Here is an 11,887-nt window from a genome sequence, read left to right as displayed (position 1 = left end):
GGATTCTGTGATTCTGGGATTCTGAGATTCTGGGATTCTGAGATTCTGGGATTCTGGGATTCTGAGATTCTGAGATTCTGAGATTCTGGGATTCTGAGATTCTGGGATTCTGGGATTCTGAGATTCTGGGATTCTGGGATTCTGAGATTCTGAGATTCTGGGATTTTGCGATTCTGGGATTCCGGGATTCTGAGATTCTGGGATTCTGGGATTCTGAGATTCTGAGATTCTGGAATTCTGAGATTCTGGGATTCTGGGATTCTGAGATTCTGGGATTTTGGGATTCTGAGATTCTGAGATTCTGGGATTCTGAGATTCTGGGATTCTGGGATTCTGGGATTCTGAGATTCTGGGATTCTGAGATTCTGAGATTCTGGGATTCTGAGATTCTGGGATTCTGAGATTCTGGGATTCTGGGATTCTGAGATTCTGTGATTCTGGGATTCTGGGATTCTGAGATTCTGGGATTCTGAGATTCTGGGTTTCTGGCATTCTGGGATTCTGAGATTCTGGGATTCTGAGATTCTGGGATTCTGAGATTCTGAGATTCTGAGATTCTGGGATTCTGAGATTCTGGGATTCTGGGATTCTGAGATTCTGAGATTCTGGGATTCTGAGATTCTGGGATTCTGGGATTCTGAGATTCTGGGATTCTGAGATTCTGGGATTCTGAGATTCTGAGATTCTGGGATTCTGGGATTCTGGGATTCTGGGATTCTGAGATTTTGGGATTCTGAGATTCTGGGATTCTGGGATTCTGAGATTCTGAGATTCTGGGATTTTGCGATTCTGGGATTCCGGGATTCTGAGATTCTGGGATTCTGGGATTCTGGGATTCTGAGATTCTGGGATTCTGAGATTCTGGGATTCTGGGATTCTGTGATTCTGGGATTCTGAGATTCTGGGATTCTGGGATTCTGAGATTCTGGGATTCTGGGATTCTGGGATTCTGAGATTCCGGGATTCTGGGATTCTGGGATTCTTGGATTCTGAGGATTCTGGGATTCTGAGATTCTGGGATTCTGAGATTCTGAGATTCTGAGATTCTGGGATTCTGGGATTCTGGATTTCTGGGATTCTGAGATTTTGGATTTCTGGGATCTGGGGATTCTGGGATTCTGAGATTCTGAGATTCTGGGATTTTGCGATTCTGGGATTCCGGGATTCTGAGATTCTGGGATTCTGGGATTCTGAGATTCTGAGATTCTGGAATTCTGAGATTCTGGGATTCTGGGATTCTGAGATTCTGGGATTTTGGGATTCTGAGATTCTGAGATTCTGGGATTCTGAGATTCTGGGATTCTGGGATTCTGGGATTCTGAGATTCCGGGGTTCTGGGATTCAGGGATTCCGTGACCGTTCCCGTTCTAACCACAACAAGAGGGAGCCGTGGGGTCAATCCCAGAGTTCCCCCAGTGTGGGACCCACCCCGCCACGGGCCGTTCCCACCCCCCCTCTCCCTCTCCCCGCAGGGCAAGGCCGACTTCATGGGCAGCACGTTCGCCAAGCCGGTGGTGAAGATGTCGGAGGAGCTGTACGGGCCCCCCCGCTTCCCCCCCCAGCTCGGGTCCTACCAGATCTACCGCGGAAACGCCACGCCCGGGGACCTGCTGGCGGCATTCGAGCTGCTCCAGGTACCCCCCGGGCACGGCCGGGGGGGCTGCGGGGCAACGGAGCCGATCCGCGGGCCCTGGGAGAGGATGGGGAAAGAAGATGGGAGGGATGGTGAAAGGGGCTGCTCCAGGCACCCCCGGGGCAACATCAGCAGGGGGGCTGGGGGCACCGGAGCCGAGCCCCGCGAGGGTGGGGGGGGGGGGGGGGGGTGGGGGGAGAGATGGGAAGGTGGGAGGGATGGGAAAGGAGCTGCTCCAGGTACCCCCCGGGCACGGCCAGGGCTGCAGGCACGGAGCCGAGCCCGGGAGAGATGGGAAGATGGGAAGGATGGGAAAGGAGCTGCTCCAGGTACCCCCCGGGCACGGCCAGGGCTGGCAGGGCTGCGGGCACGGAGCCGAGCCCGGGAGAGATGGGAAGATGGGAGGGATGGGAAAGGAGCTGCTCCCTGGTTGTTTTCTCAGGGATTGGGAGGGATGGGACAGGAGCTGCTCCCTGGTTGGATTCTCAGGGATTGGGAGGGATGGGAAAGGAGCTGCTCCAGGTACCCCCCGGGCACGGCCAGGGCTGGCAGGGCTGCGGGCACGGAGCCGAGCCCGGGAGAGATGGGAAGATGGGAGGGATGGGAAAGGGGCTGCTCCCTGGTTGGATTCTCAGGGATTGGGAGGGATGGGACAGGAGCTGCTCCCTGGCTGGGCTGTCATGAGTTGGGAGGGATGGGGCAGGAGCTGCTCCCTGGCTGGGATCGCAGGGATTGGGAGGGATGGGACAGGAGCTGCTCCCTGGTTGGATTCTCAGGGATTGGGAGGGATGGGACAGGAGCTGCTCCCTGGTTGGGCTCTCTGGGGTTGGCATGGATGGGAAGGAGCTGCTCCCTGTTCAGGCTCTCAGGGATTGGGAAGGAGCTGCTCCCTGGCTGGGCTCTCTGGGACTGGGAAGGAGCTGCTCCCTGGTTGGATTCTCAGGGATTAGGAGGGATGGGACAGGAGCTGCTCCCTGGCTGGGATCGCAGGGATTGGGCAGGAGCTGCTCCCTGGCTGGGCTCTCTGGGATTGGGAGGGATGGGACAGGAACTGCTCCCTGGCTGGATTCTCTGGGATTGGGAGGGATGGGAAGGAGCTGCCCCCAGGCCGGGCTCTCTGGGATTGGGAGGGATGGGAAGGAGCTGCTCCTGAGCTGGGCTGTCATGGGTTGGGAGGGACTGGGCAGGAGCTGCTCCCTGGCTGGATTCTCAGGGATTAGGAGGGATGGAACAGGAGCTGCTCCCTGGCTGGGCTTTCTGGGATTGGGAAGGAACTGCTCCCTGGCTGGGATCTCTGGGATTGAGAGGGATGGGAAGGAGCTACTCCCTGGTTGTGTTCTCAGGGATTAGGAGGGATGGGACAGGAGCTGCTCCCTGGCTGGGATCTCTGGGATTGGGAGGGATGGGACAGGAGCTGCTCCCTGGCTGGGCTCTCTGGGATGAAATGGTCTTGGAGATCCCCCTTCCAACCCAGTCCATTCTGGGATCCCGTGGGATGGACAAAAAGCTTCTCGGGGTTGGGATTGGGATGAGATGGTCTTGGAAATCGCTCTTCCAACCCAATTCATTCTGGGATCCCGTGGGATGGACAAAAAGCTTCTCGGGGTTGGGACAAGATGGTCGGGGAGATCCCCCTTCCAACCCAAACTGCTCTGGGATCCCGTGGGATGGACAAAAAGCTTCTCAGGGTTGGGACTGGGACAAGATGATCTTGGAGATCCCCCTTCCAACCCAAACCATTCCGGGATCCCATGGGATGGACAAAAAGCTTCTCAGGGTTGGGACTGGGACAAGATGATCTTGGAGATCCCCCTTCTGACCCAAACCATTCTGGGATCCCGTGGGATGGACAAAAAGCTTCTCGGGGTTGGGACGAGATGGTCGTGGAGATCCCCCTTCCAACCCAAACGGTTCCGGGATCCCATGGGATGGACAAAAGGAGCTGAGCACCGGTTCAAAGGGGGGCAGTTCCCGATCCCGGCTCCTTCCCTTCCAGATCGGCCCCGGGGGCAAGTCCGACCTGCCCCCCATCGACGGCCCCACGGACGTGGAGCGGGGCCCGATCCTGCCGGTGCCGCTGGGGATCCGCCCGGTGCTGAGCAGATACAGGGTGGAGGTAAAGGACGGGGGTCTCCCTGGGCTGGTCGGGCTGGGAAGCGCTGGAGCATCCCTAAAAAAACCACCGGGGAGCTGGGTCACGTCCCCCAAAGAGGGCTCGGGGACTCTGCACCCACCGGCCTCGGGCAGCGAGGGTGGGATGTCTCCCTCGTGTGTCTGCGGGGGTCTGAAGGGGGATTTCTGCCCAAAACGGTGTGTCCAGCAGGGCCAGGGCAGTGCCCTCCCTGTGCCGGCGCTGCTGGGGCACCTCCGGTGCTGGGGCAGCTCTGGGACCTCACACAGGAGACACAGGGAGGGGCAGGGAAGGGAAGGGAGCTGGGAAGGGGCTGGAGCAGCAGGAATGTCTGAGGGAGCTGGGGGGGCTCATCCCGGAGAAAAGGAGGATCAGGAGGGACCTTTTCCCACCCCACAACCCCCTGACAGGAGGGGGGAGCCGGGGGGTGGGTCGGGCTCTGCTCCCAGGGAACAGGGGACAGGAGGAGAGGGAACGGCCTCCGGCTGTGCCAGGGGAGGCTCAGGTGGGACAGGAGGAGGAATTTCCTGCTGGGAAGGGTGGTCAGGCCCTGGCAGGGGCTGCCCAGGGAGGTTTGGAGTGCCCAGCCCTGGAGGTGTCCCAGGAAGGCCTGGCCGTGGCACTCAGGGACAAGGTGGGGATGGGGCACAGGGGGGATCCACGGGCTGGGAGGGCTTTTCCAGCCCAAACGGGGAATCAGGAGGTGGGAAAATCCCCACCGAGGGGAATTTTTGCTCCCGGTGGCAGCCCTGTTGCCCCAGGCGGGGAGCAGCGGCGGGTTGGCCCGGTGACACCGATCCCACCGTGATGGTGACACCGATCCCACCGTGACGGTTACACTGATCCCCCTGTGATGGTGACACCGATCCCACCGTGACGGTGACACCGATCCCACCATGACGGTGACACCGATCCCACCGTGACGGTTACACTGATCCCCCTGTGACGGTGACACCGATCCCCCTGTGACGGTGACACCGATCCCACCCTGATGGTGACACCAATCCCACCCTGATGGTGACACCGATCCCACCATGACGGTGACACCAATCCCACCATGATGGTGACACCGATCCCACCGTGACGGTGACACCGATCCCCCTGTGATGGTGACACCGATCCCTCCGTGACGGTGACACCGATCCCACCGTGACGGTGACACCGATCCCACCATGATGGTGACACCGATCCCACCGTGATGGTGACACCGATCCCACCGTGACGGTGACACCGATCCCACCGTGACGGTGACACCGATCCCACCGTGACGGTGACACCGATCCCACCATGACGGTGACACCGATCCCCCTGTGATGGTGACACCGATCCCCCTGTGACAGTGCCACCGATCCCACCGTGATGGTGACACCGATCCCACTGTGACGGTGACACCGATCCCACCGTGACGGTGACACCGATCCCACCGTGACGGTGACACCGATCCCCCTGTGACGGTGACACCGATCCCACCGTGATGGTGACACCAATCCCACCCTGATGGTGACACCGATCCCCCTGTGATGGTGACACCGATCCCACCATGATGGTGACACCGATCCCACCGTGATGGTGACACCGATCCCACCGTGATGGTGACACCGATCCCACCGTGACGGTGACACCGATCCCACCGTGACGGTTACACTGATCCCCCTGTGATGGTGACACCGATCCCACCGTGACGGTGACACCGATCCCACCATGACGGTGACACCGATCCCACCGTGACGGTGACACTGATCCCCCTGTGATGGTGACACCGATCCCACCGTGACGGTGACACCGATCCCACCCTGATGGTGACACCAATCCCACTGTGACGGTGACACCGATCCCACCCTGATGGTGACACCGATCCCCCTGTGATGGTGACACCGATCCCACCATGATGGTGACACCGATCCCACCGTGATGGTGACACCGATCCCACCGTGACGGTGACACCAATCCCACCGTGACGGTGACACCGATCCCACCGTGACGGTGACACCGATCCCACCGTGACGGTTACACTGATCCCCCTGTGATGGTGACACCGATCCCACCGTGACGGTGACACCGATCCCACCGTGACGGTGACACTGATCCCCCTGTGATGGTGACACCGATCCCACCGTGATGGTGACACCGATCCCCCTGTGACGGTGACACCGATCCCACCGTGATGGTGACACCGATCCCCCTGTGATGGTGACACCGATCCCCCTGTGATGGTGACACCGATCCCCCTGTGACGGTGACACCGATCCCACTGTGATGGTGACACCGATCCCACCGTGACGGTGACACCGATCCCCCTGTGACGGTGACACCAATCCCCCTGTGATGGTGACACCGATCCCACCGTGACGGTGACACCAATCCCACCTTGATGGTGACACCGATCCCCCTGTGACGGTGACACCGATCCCACCGTGACGGTGACACCGATCCCCCTGTGACAGTGCCACCGATCCCACCGTGATGGTAACACCGATCCCACTGTGACGGTGACACCGATCCCACCATGATGGTGACACCGATCCCCCTGTGACGGTGACACCGATCCCACCATGACGGTGACACCAATCCCACCGTGACGGTGACACCGGTCCCACCGTGACGGTGACACCAATCCCACCGTGATGGTGACACCGATCCCACCATGACGGTGACACCAATCCCCCTGTGATGGTGACACCAATCCCCCTGTGACGGTGACACCAATCCCCCTGTGATGGTGACACCAATCCCACCATGATGGTGACACCAATCCCACCGTGATGGTGACACCGATCCCACCGTGACGGTGACACCGATCCCACCGTGATGGTGACACCAATCCCACCCTGATGGTGACACCGATCCCCCTGTGACGGTGACACCGATCCCACCGTGACGGTGACACCGATCCCACCGTGACGGTGACACCGATCCCACCACGATGGTGACACCGATCCCCCTGTGACGGTGACACCGATCCCACCGTGATGGTGACACCGATCCCCCTGTGACGGTGACACCGATCCCACCGTGACGGTGACACCAATCCCCCTGTGACGGTGACACCGATCCCACCGTGACGGTGACACCGATCCCACCGTGATGGTGACACCGATCCCACCGTGACGGTGACACCGATCCCCCTGTGACAGTGCCACCGATCCCACCGTGATGGTGACACCGATCCCACTGTGACGGTGACACCGATCCCACCGTGACGGTGACACCGATCCCCCTGTGACGGTGACACCAATCCCACCATGATGGTGACACCGATCCCCCTGTGATGGTGACACCAATCCCACCATGATGGTGACACCGATCCCACCGTGATGGTGACACCGATCCCACCGTGACGGTGACACCGATCCCACCGTGATGGTGACACCAATCCCACCCTGATGGTGACACCGATCCCCCTGTGATGGTGACACCGATCCCACCGTGACGGTGACACCGATCCCCCTGTGATGGTGACACCGATCCCACCGTGATGGTGACACCGATCCCACCGTGACGGTGACACCGATCCCACCGTGACGGTTACACTGATCCCCCTGTGATGGTGACACCGATCCCACCGCTGACGTTGACACCGAATCCCCCCCATGTACCGGTGGACACCGTCCCCATCCGTTGACGGTGACACGATCCCCCTGTGATGGGTAACCGATTCCTCACCCGGACGGTGACCACATCAATCCCACCTCATGACGGTCGCACGATCCCACCGTGACGGTGCCGCACCCGATCCCCTGTTGACGGTGGACACCCTCCCCTGTGCCCGGTGACACACTCCCACCCGTGCACGGTGACCACCGAATCCCCCCTGCTGATATGGGTGAACCGATCCCCCTGTCTGATGGTGACCCACCGTTCCCCTGTGACGGTGACACCGATCCCCCTGTGACGATGACACTGATCCCCCTGTGACGGTGACACCGATCCCCCTGTGACGGTGACACTGATCCCCCCGTGACGGTGACACCGATCCCACCATGATGGTGACACCGATCCCCCTGTGATGGTGATACCGATCCCCCTGTGACGGTGACACTGATCCCCCCGTGACGGTGACACCGATCCCACCATGATGGTGACACCGATCCCCCTGTGATGGTGACACCAATCCCCCTGTGACGGTGACACCGATCCCACCGTGACGGTGACACCGATCCCCCTGTGACGGTGACACCGATCCCCCTGTGACGGTGACACCAATCCCACCGTGATGGTGACACCGATCCCACCGTGATGGTGATACCGATCCCCCTGTGCCGGTGACACCGATCCCACCGTGACGGTGACACCGACCCCCCTGTGACGGGTGCCCACCGATTCCCACCGTGACGTGACACCGATCCCCCGTGCGGTTGACACCGATCCCCCTGTGATGGTGACACCAATCCCCCTGTGACGGTGACACCGATCCCACCGTGACGGTGACACCGATCCCCCTGTGACGGTGACACCGATCCCCCTGTGACGGTGACACCAATCCCTCCGTGACGGTGACACCAATCCCACCGTGACGGTGACACCGATCCCACCATGATGGTGACACCGATCCCACCGTGACGGTGACACCAATCCCACCGTGACGAGGTGACGCCGGTGCCGAGCCGGGAGCCACATTTGGGATGGAAGAAGCTGCTCTGTGGGGTGCCAGGGTGGGAAAAGGGAAGAACTCAGGAAAAGGAGTGTTGAGGGCAGCCGGCGGGAGCCGGTGGGGCCACTGCAGGTCAGGTGTGGGGTGGGTTTTTTTGGGGGGGGGGGGCTCAGAGAGGCTCTGAAGAGGGAGGGGGAGGCCCCTCAGGGATCCCCCTCCATGGAGAACCATCCCGGGGGACGCTCCCTGTCCCACTCGCGCCCTCCCTCCTCCCGCTGCTCTTTCCCCCCTCCCCAGGTGCTGTTCTGGGGCCTGCGGGACCTGAAGCGGGTGAACCTGGCCCAGGTGGACCGGCCGCGCGTGGACATCGAGTGCGCGGGGCGGGGGGTCCAGTCCGCCCTCATCCCCAACTACCGCAAGAACCCCAACTTCGGCACCCTCGTCAAGTGGTTCGAGGTGGTGAGTGGGGGGTCGCTGGAGCCCTTTTTTGGGGCCGTGGGCACCGTCCCGGTGGGATCCCAGCCCCGAGGGCTCCGAGCCGGGCGCTGCTGGAGCAGCTCCGGAGCCGTTCCGGGCAGTCCCTGGGCTGGGCTCTGCTGGTTCTGGGCCCCTTCGCGGTCACCGACACAGAGATCCCAAATCCCACCCCAAACACCATCACAGAGATCCCAAATCCCATCCCAAACACCAGCCCAGATATCCCAAATCCCATCCCAACCACCAACACAGACATCCCAAATCCCATCCCAAACACCATCCCAGATATCCCAAATCCCATCCCCACTCCAAACACCATCACAGATATCCCAAATCCCACCCCAAACACCATCACAGATATCCCAAATCCCATCCCAAACACCAGCCCAGATATCCCAAATCCCATCCCAACCACCAACACAGACATCCCAAATCCCATCCCAAACACCATCCCAGATATCCCAAATCCCACCCCAAACACCATCACAGATATCCCAAATCCCATCCCAACCACCGTCACAGATATCCCAAATCCCATCCCAAACACCATCCCAGATATCCCAAATCCCACCCCAAACACCAACCCAGATATCCCAAATCCCACCCCAAACACCAGCCCAGATATCCCAAATCCCATCCCAACCACCGTCACAGATATCCCAAATCCCATCCCAAACACCATCACAGATATCCCAAATCCCACCCCAAACACCAGCCCAGATATCCCAAATCCCATCCCAAACACCAACACAGATATCCCAAATCCCACCCCAAACACCAGCCCAGATATCCCAAATCCCATTCCCATCCCAAAAAACATCCCAGATATCCCAAATCCCATCCCAAACCATCACAGAGATCCCAAATCCCATCCCAACCACCATCACAGAGATCCCAAATCCCATCCCAACCACTGTCACAGATATCCCAAATCCCATCCCAAGCACCATCACAGAGATCCCAAATCCCATCCCAACCACCAACACAGACATCCCAAATCCCATCCCAAACACCATCACAGATATCCCAAATCCCATCCCAAACACCATCCCAGATATCCCAAATCCCATCCCAACCACCAACACAGATATCCCAAATCCCATCCCAAACACCATCCCAGATATCCCAAATCCCACCCCAAACACCATCACAGATATCCCAAATCCCATCCCAAACACCATCACAGGATTATCCCAAATCCCAGCCACCAAAACCACGTCACATGATATCCCAAACAATCCCATCCCAAACACCATCCCAGACATCCCAAATCCCATCCCAAACACCATCCCAGATATCCCAAATCCCACCCCAAACACCATCACAGATATCCCAAATCCCATCCCAAACACCATCACAGATATCCCAAATCCCATCCCAAACACCGTCACAGATATCCCAAATCCCATCCCAAACACCATCCCAGATATCCCAAATCCCACCCCAAACACCATCACAGATATCCCAAATCCCATCCCAACCACCAACACAGACATCCCAAATCCCATCCCAAACACCATCACAGATATCCCAAATCCCACCCCAAACACCATCACAGATATCCCAAATCCCATCCCAACCACCAACACAGACATCCCAAATCCCATCCCAACCACCGTCACAGATATCCCAAATCCCATCCCAAACACCATCACAGATATCCCAAATCCCACCCCAAACACCATCACAGATATCCCAAATCCCATCCCAACCACCAACACAGACATCCCAAATCCCATTCCCATCCCAAAAAACATCCCAGATATCCCAAATCCCACTCCCCTTCCCAACCCCCATCCCAGACATCCCAAATCCCATTCCCACCCCAAACACCATCACAGATATCCCAAATCCCACCCCAAACACCATCACAGAGATCCCAAATCCCATCCCCACTCCAAACACCATCACAGATATCCCAAATCCCACCCCAAACACCAGCCCAGATATCCCAAATCCCATTCCCATCCCAAAAAACATCCCAGATATCCCAAATCCCATCCCAAACCATCACAGAGATCCCAAATCCCATCCCAACCACCATCACAGAGATCCCAAATCCCATCCCAACCACTGTCACAGATATCCCAAATCCCATCCCAAGCACCATCACAGAGATCCCAAATCCCATCCCAAACCATCACAGAGATCCCAAATCCCATCCCAACCACCATCACAGAGATCCCAAATCCCATCCCAACCACTGTCACAGATATCCCAAATCCCATCCCAACCACCAACACAGACATCCCAAATCCCATCCCAACCACCGTCACAGATATCCCAAATCCCATCCCAAACCATCACAGAGATCCCAAATCCCATCCCAACCACCATCACAGATATCCCAAATCCCATCCCAACCACCAACACAGACATCCCAAATCCCATCCCAACCACCGTCACAGATATCCCAAATCCCATCCCAAACACCATCACAGATATCCCAAATCCCACCCCAAACACCATCACAGATATCCCAAATCCCATCCCAACCACCAACACAGACATCCCAAATCCCACCCCAAACACCATCACAGATATCCCAAATCCCATCCCAACCACCAACACAGACATCCCAAATCCCATTCCCATCCCAAAAAACATCCCAGATATCCCAAATCCCACTCCCCTTCCCAACCCCCATCCCAGACATCCCAAATCCCATTCCCACCCCAAACACCATCACAGATATCCCAAATCCCACCCCAAACACCATCACAGAGATCCCAAATCCCATCCCCACTCCAAACACCATCACAGATATCCCAAATCCCACCCCAAACACCATCACAGAGATCCCAAATCCCACCCCAAACACCATCACAGATATCCCAAATCCCACCCCAAACACCATCACAGAGATCCCAAATCCCATCCCAAACACCGTCACAGATATCCCAAATCCCATCCCCATCCCAAACACCATCCCAGACATCCCAAATCTTGCTCCCCTTCCCAACCACCATCCCAAACATTCCAAATCCCGCTCCCCTTCCCAACCACCATCCCAGACATCCCAAATCCCACTCCCCATCCCAACCCCCATCCCAAC

At 58.2% G+C, this 11,887-nt stretch overlaps 1 protein-coding gene across 1 annotated transcript in view; it reads left to right on the top strand.

The window, feature by feature from the left end:
* Positions 1 to 1,352: 1,352 nt before the first annotated feature.
* Positions 1,353 to 11,887, top strand: part of LOC113991140 (otoferlin-like) — a 31,823-nt gene continuing 21,288 nt past the window's right edge. The window contains exons 1-3 of the mRNA XM_039378810.1: positions 1,353 to 1,634; positions 3,630 to 3,749; positions 8,653 to 8,818. Coding sequence (XP_039234744.1) covers positions 1,488 to 1,634; positions 3,630 to 3,749; positions 8,653 to 8,818 — 433 coding nt within the window. The 5' untranslated portion in view covers positions 1,353 to 1,487. The remainder of the gene's footprint in view (positions 1,635 to 3,629; positions 3,750 to 8,652; positions 8,819 to 11,887) is intronic.

This window comes from Pipra filicauda, unplaced genomic scaffold, assembly GCF_003945595.2.
Source record: "Pipra filicauda isolate LSUMZ 115617 unplaced genomic scaffold, ASM394559v2 scaffold1489_size35711_pilon, whole genome shotgun sequence".
NCBI lineage: Eukaryota > Metazoa > Chordata > Aves > Passeriformes > Pipridae > Pipra > Pipra filicauda.
Note: the sequence above shows the minus strand (reverse complement) of the source record. Positions and strands in the feature narration are given on the sequence as shown.